The sequence below is a fragment of the Triturus cristatus genome, chromosome 3_2 (assembly GCF_964204655.1).
Source record: "Triturus cristatus chromosome 3_2, aTriCri1.1, whole genome shotgun sequence".
Lineage (NCBI taxonomy): Eukaryota > Metazoa > Chordata > Amphibia > Caudata > Salamandridae > Triturus > Triturus cristatus.
In genome coordinates, this window is record NC_140584.1 from 273,382,737 (window position 1) to 273,390,038 (window position 7,302).

Below are 7,302 nucleotides of genomic sequence, written 5' to 3' on the forward strand. Positions count from 1 at the left end.
CCATGGTGCGCCGCATTATAAATGCGGCGCATTCATGATGGCGGAGCTGGGGCGCAAAATAACTGGCGCATCCCTGCTGATATGCAGGGATGCGCCAGTTATTATAAATCTGCCCCCATGTTTTTAGGAGTTCACTTGAAGGGCAGATTAGAAATTGAAGACAGGAATGTAAAAGGGCTAAAGGGTAAATCTTTTCTTTTCGCACAGATCGATTTAGTACCCCGAAAAAAGTGAACATTTCTAGACTATCTCCGGCACGTTGAGGAGTGATGGCGGGTATTTAAGAGCTCTAATATGACAATTTTAGTGCCCCACAGCTGTATGAATACCTTCCACCTGTCAAGATTTTTCCATATGTCCTGTGCTCACTATGTGCACTGTACAGAAGGGGTACTAGGCCCCTAGCTAGCAGCGAGCTCCGGCTCCGTTTGTGTTAAAATCGCATTCCTCGCGCAGCATCACTTGGTCTGCTCCATCACGTTCCCGCTGGAATTAAGAATGCTCACAGCAGAGGCACTGGATTAACATATTGGTAATTAAAACGGAAAGGTTAAATGCATGTTTTTAGGTGAGCCGCCTGCTGCTAATGAGCGCGTCTAAGTGTGAAGGTTGCATCTCGGCTGTCGCTTATGGGTGATCTGCAGGGGGAGCCACGTCTCGGCCGCCGTCTGAGGGCGGCGATGCGCCCCGGTGACCCACTGCGTGTCGTGGTGACGACAGCACGTCTGAGTGCCACGCGCCCCACTGGTCTTCAAGTTCAAAGCACCAGCGCCCGAATACCAGAAATATTGAAATAATGCAATAAAATATATATTGGGAGATTAAGGGGGGAGAGGGGGCCAAGCCGACACCAAACTCCTTTATTGTGTGTGAAAAAGGCCGCTTTATTGAAACAGGTGCATATCACAATTTAACTCCTTGGCCCCTGCCTTACAAAACTAACGCCTCGCTATACAATAACCTCCTGACCCCTTGTGTTTTCCCCCCACCCCTACGATCCCCACATCATTTCCCCCATCCCCCAAAATACAACATAACATTCCATAACCAACATATAACCCAATCCTACACCATGTAACCTTTCCCAACTCCCAAACTCCCCTGACCGTAACCCCTACCTGCCTTTAGTGCAACTGTAACTAACCAACCTCTAATCTAAACTTATCCAACCTGTCTACCCTTTACCTGTCCCTGGACCCACATTACCAAACCTCTAACAACAAACTCTAGCCAATCCCGGCCAACTGTCAACCACCCCGCTTGCACCTGCTCCAAGCGACAATACATCCAACAGCCCCTATGTACCTGTTCCAACAAATGCTGCCCCCAAAACCCGCAAAAGTGCAGACCCAAAACCCCTTGAAACAGTCCCCCTAAAACCCCTCTAACCATAGGGAGGGAGGGTGGGGAAAAACTTTAACTAGCGCACCCAGCCACCAGGTCACCAAGCCTAAAATGGTGGCTGGGAATCGCGCGTTTTGTATATATACCCCTTGGGCTACTACCCCTGGATTTGGGCTACATTTGGGCTATCCTTCAAATGTAGCCCAATTATTTACAAAATGGCCGTTCGGCCACGCCCCCCTCTCCCCCCTCCCAACCTGCCCGGGCGGCAGACCTCGCGGTGCTCGGCTGCCCCCCAGGCTCCCATTGGGAGATTAAGGGGGGAGAGGGGGCCAAGCCGACACCAAACTCCTTTATTGTGTGTGAAAAAGGCCGCTTTATTGAAACAGGTGCATATCACAATTTAACTCCTTGGCCCCTGCCTTACAAAACTAACGCCTCGCTATACAATAACCTCCTGACCCCTTGTGTTTTCCCCCCACCCCTACGATCCCCACATCATTTCCCCCATCCCCCAAAATACAACATAACATTCCATAACCAACATATAACCCAATCCTACACCATGTAACCTTTCCCAACTCCCAAACTCCCCTGACCGTAACCCCTACCTGCCTTTAGTGCAACTGTAACTAACCAACCTCTAATCTAAACTTATCCAACCTGTCTACCCTTTACCTGTCCCTGGACCCACATTACCAAACCTCTAACAACAAACTCTAGCCAATCCCGGCCAACTGTCAACCACCCCGCCACCCAGGAAAAGGGGGGAAGTGTCGGCGACTGCGCCTCTTCCTCCCCTTTTTCTGCCCCCCCACGCCCCGCGACCCCGCATGACCTAACGCCTATAAACTCCCAACAGACGCGCCAACACTTCTCTCAACTCCAAAAGATACAGATCCATTCCCATCCTGGACAAGTGCACCCCGTCATCCCTGAACATCTCCCGCGCATCGTATCGAATGTCCCCGTGTGCCACGCGGTCAATCCCCAGATGCCGACAAAACCTCACCATCTCCGTATTAAGTTTCCGTCGCGCCTTATCTACCGCACCTGGGTTCACCGCCCCCCTCCAACTCCTCCGGGGGACAAACTCCGTCCACACAATCGAACAACCCGCCCAGCTCTCTTTGATCAAAGCCAGATCCTTCTTCATCGCCCGCATTAGGGCCAAACCAGTCTCCCTTACCATGTCGTTCTCCCCCAAATGAAGAACCAATACATCTGGGCACCGACCCGCCCTTAAGATCCCATTCAACACGGGCACCAGTTCCTTCCAACGCATCCCCCCCCTACCCCTCCACCCCACAGAGAAAACGTCTTTATTAAAACCCAACTGTTCCCCAAAGTAACTCTCCTGCGCCTGCAATTGGGCCCTCCTCACGAACGAATGCCCCACAATCCAGATAGACATTTCTCGGGCCAGGGGTCCCATAACCGAACCTGAAAAGAAAAACAAGAATGAAAACCTAACCACAACCTCTGAAAAATTTCACTGTCCTGTGTAAAGTCCCTCTTTTGCCTGTTTTACAGTGGCCCCCCACCCCCCGGCTCGCTGCGCACATAACGCTGGTAGCAATTTGAAGACCATCTTCCCAACTTCATGATTTCGCCCCTGTCCCAGCCCCTCGCATGCGCCTCCGACGCTGCCCCGATGCGAAACGAGTGCGTGCCAAAACCCTTTTCCTCGACCCCCAGCGTCCTAAGTGCTTTCCTCAGTACTGCCAGCAATTGTGAAGCTTTAACGCCTCGCCCCTGCTGATGGGAGAAGACCAGTCCCCCCAGACCCCCAGCGCACGCCCTCCACCGCATACCCCAGCGGAACGGACACACCCCCGTGGATCGCCCTTTCCTCAACGTAACCCACTTCCCTCGACTCTTCTGGTCAGTCTTTGCCTTTCGCAGCCAAATGCTCACCACCCGATCCCCAAATGATACTTCCTCCCAGGTCAAACCCCGGTCCGCTTTCGACCCCAGCAGCTCTGATACCCGAAACGCCCCAAAAAACATCCAAGACATGAGTGTGGCGAACAGCAAGGCCTCCCTACCGTCCCAGCACACCGCTGGCAGAACCCCCATCACCCTACCTAAGAGTTCCCATGACAGAGGCCTCCGCACTTTGGCCACTCTCCCACATTCCCGCGCCCAGCCTTCCAAAATCCGCGTCCCCAGCTCCCCCGCGGATGGCGCATAACCCCACAACAGTTTGCCGATGAACGCAACCCCCGCCAACTTGCCCACTATCGTCACCCTTGTCAAACCCCTCTCCACCAAATCCAGAATAAATTGCACCACGTCCTCCCGTCTCTCCGCCTCATAAGCCCGCCATCTCGCCCCTGAGTGAACAAACTCCTCCCATGCCGCCCTGTATGCTATTTTCGTTGACCGCGCCAAAGAACCTAGAACCAATTGTAGCATCCGGTATTGCCTACTTCCCAGAGTTGGCTTGGCATCCTGGTCGGGTTCCCGTCCGCGTCCTTGGCGAGCCCACGGAATCTCCCCCACTGTGAACGAGACAAGGCATCCGCAATGTCATTGTCCACTCCTGGCACATGCACCGCGCGAAACGCCATATCATGCCTCAAACAACCCAGCACAAAAACCCGCAACAGCTTAAGCACCTGCGCATCCCTCGCCGACTGCCTGTTCACCACCTGTACCACTGCCATGTTGTCGATCCTGAACGTGACTTTTTTGTGGGCTAACAAAACCCCCCACAGTGTGACTGCCACCACTAAGGGAAAGAATTCCAAAAACGCGATGCTCCTGCCGCCCTCTAACCAGTCCTCGGGCCAGGGCTCCGCACACCATCTCCCCTGCCAATACAGACCAAATCCCTTGCTTCCCGCTGCATCCGAGAAAATCTGTACGTCCCATACCATGTCCACCTCCCTCATCAAAGGCACCCCATTGAACTGGTGCAGGAAAAACTGCCACATGCGCAAGTCCTCTCTCACCCCTGCTGACAACCTCACATGATGGTGCGGAGGCCTCTGCCCCTCCAGTGCGCGCCCCAGTCGCCTGCAGAAAGTCCGCCCTACTCTGACCACCCTACAAGCAAAATTGAGATGTCCCAGCAACACCTGTATGTCCCTGACCGTCACCTTCTGTCGTGCCAACACCTCTGTCAGCAAACTCAACATGTTCCGTTTCTTTTCCTCCGGGAGGCGCGCCTCCATACGTACCGAATCCAATTCAATACCAAGGAATGCCAGTGCCGTACTGGGGCCCTGCGTTTTTTCCGGGGCCAGCGGCACGCCCATGTCCCCCATGATCTCATGGAAGCTGTCCAGACCCTGCTGGCAGTCCGCGGAGTCTGAGGTGCCGACAAAGAAAAAGTCATCCAAATAATGTGTGACACCTTGGTGACCCGTTCGTTCCGTAAACAACCATTGTAGGAACGTGCTGAAGCATTCAAAGAGTGCGCAGGACATGGAGCAGCCCATCGGCAATGCCTTGTCCACATACCAGTGACCGCCGAATTGTATGCCTAACAGATCCCAGTCATCTGGATGCACTGGCAGCAACCGGAAAGCTGACTTGATGTCGCACTTTGCCATCTGTGCCGCTGCGCCCGCGGACACCACCAGTGCCATGGCCACGTCAACCGATGAATATGACACAGTGGCCGCGCTGTCCGCAATAAAATCATTGACCGACCCACCTTCTGGCCATGACAAATGCTGAATGAGGCGAAACTGTCCCACCTCCTTTTTAGGCACCACCCCAATGGGTGACACAATCAAATTGGGCAGAGGCCACTCGCAAAATGGTCCCGCCATGCGGCCTTCCCGTACCTCCTTGTCTAGTTTTGCCTGTACTACTTGCGGATGCTCCCTCGCTGATCGCAAATTATCTGCCCATCTCCGAACCCTCGGCCCCTCGTACCCCAATCTGAACCCCTCTTGAAACCCCAATCTCAGTGTTTCCGCCGCCGCCCTGTCCGGATAGGCCCCCAGCGCCCCCACCAGCTGCTCTACCCTAACCGGAGTACGAGCCCTTCGCCCCAGCCCCCTTCGCCCCCCTCCCTCCTCCTCCCTGCTGTGACTGCTGCTGAGCTCCAGCCTTAGGGGCTCCCGCCTGCCAATGCTGCCCGCTCTGGCCCGGACCTTGCGTCCCCCAACACTTGACCAGCGGATGGCGCTTGCCGCAGCTCGAGCATTCGTGCCTAAACTTACAATATTCTCTCGTGCATAGTCCTTTGTTAAAGTCCCAGCAAGCCCCTTTATCTCCTGTCGTCCCTCTGCCAGCTCCCCCCACCCCCCCGCGGGTGGGACCCCCTCGAAAGGGCTGGTACACGAGCGGCAGCCCGCTGGCTGTAAATATAGTCTTTCCCGACCCCGCCAGGCCCATGGTATGCTGCCAGAGATCCGTATCCAACTCTCCCCATTTTGCCTCCGCATCCCATGCCATGCGCGCCCGGAATTCCTCATCATACTGAGCCCAGGCATATCCGCCCCCTGTAATCTGTGCCTTCCTAATTACGTCCATGTATTTAAACATGGCCACTGACCTCTCCGGAAACTTCTCGCAATACACGCTGGCATATATCAGAAAAGCCGCTGTCCAGTTTTCTATTGTCAGCGGCACCTTAGGCCTTTTTGCGAGCTCAAATTCCTCTTCCTTAGATCCCTCCTTCGCCCGGACCTCTCTGTGCAGGAGTTTAAGTATCTCCACATATTCCCCTTTCCAAATCCGTTCCTTCGTTGTCAACATCAAGTGCGCCCCCAAGGGCTTGGTCACTCCCATATATGGTAACCGTTTTACCTTCAATTCCTTACTTTCCAGTTTTGCCTCCTCTGCCTTTGCGTCCCCTGTCCCCTTCTCGCTTGTCCCCTCCTTCTTGGTCTGCCCGCTGTCACCCTGCCCTACTCCGTCCGTGCCCACAGCCACATCAACCACATACGCGCCTTTGCGCAGTCGTTCCCCAACCCCCCCCTCCACCCCCGCCCCCCCCACTCCTCTCGACACCATCCTTGGCCGCCCGAGCAAATGTGCATTACCTGGCGCCAGTGTCTCCGTCCGTCGCTCATCCCGACGTCCAGTCCTGGGAGCCGAGCTGCTTTCCCACCGTGATGTCCGACCCGTGGGCTGCGCCTGGCGTCGTGACACCTGTAAGAAACTAGTCACAACATTACTCGGCCCCCCGTCCCTACCGTCTCCCACCTCACGCAACTCCCCTTCCTCCATACTCTCCTCCTCATAGTCCAATTCCTCCTGTCCTGCACCCCCAGCGTTCCCCGCTGGACCTGCCACCTGCTGCTTAGGAAAACAAACAACATTCCTTTCGGTGCTCCTCCGTCGCTGCCCCCCGGGGCGCAGTAACCCCGTGGGTGTTGGGGCCGGCGAGCCCGTCTCGGGCCTACTTGTGCCAGCCGCGTCGGGATCCCTCGCCGGTACTGGGCACGCCGCCCGAGGCTCCACCCTCCCTTCTCCTTGGCGTCGCCAGGCCGCTCCCAGCCCTGCCAAGTCCGGTACCCCGCGCTGTTCCCGCTGCCTCTCCGCTACCTGCAAAGGAAAGGAATGGTCTGGTGTGCTGGGCCTACCTACCTTCCTCCTGCCATCCCATCCCCGCTTGCCAGCCCCCGACGACTCCGCGACCCACGCCTTACCCACCGCGCTCAAATCCGCCCCGTCGTCGTCCTCCCCCTCACCCTCGTCCCCGTCGCTCCACTCCCCCTGTCCACTCCATCTCACCCCGTGCCCGCTCGACTCCCCTCCGACCGCGCCACCCCCCCCACACCCCTCCCCCCTCCCTGCCGTCTCCCCCGCTCTGACGCCCCCAACCCCCGCCAACCCCTCTGCCCAGGACTCAAAGATATCCAGGCCTCCCCAGTCCCTCTCACTGCCCTCCGACTCGAATAGCACTGGGGATTCTCCCCCTGCTGCTTCCCCCTCCAGGGCCCCCCCTACCTGCTCCCACTCTCTGACAGTGCGCCCCCCCGCGCCCCTGCCCCT

The 7,302-nt window shown here is 56.4% G+C and overlaps 1 protein-coding gene across 2 annotated transcripts; it reads right to left on the reverse strand.

The window, feature by feature from the left end:
* Positions 1-1,915: 1,915 nt before the first annotated feature.
* On the reverse strand, positions 1,916-7,007 carry LOC146857091 (uncharacterized). 2 transcript variants are annotated; one of them, XR_014979848.1, is made up of 2 exons: positions 6,348-7,007; positions 1,916-2,787 (listed from the first exon to the last, which is right to left on the reverse strand). XR_014979848.1 is itself a non-coding variant. In XM_085647593.1 (2 exons), exons 1-2 carry the CDS (start codon positions 6,532-6,534, stop codon positions 2,872-2,874), a joined length of 1,164 nt encoding a protein of 387 aa, XP_085503719.1. In that variant the 5' UTR covers positions 6,535-7,007; the 3' UTR covers positions 1,916-2,871. The 2 variants fall into 2 exon arrangements, 1 of the variants encoding a protein (XP_085503719.1); XM_085647593.1 differs by having other exon boundaries at positions 1,916-3,848.
* Positions 7,008-7,302: the final 295 nt, after the last annotated feature.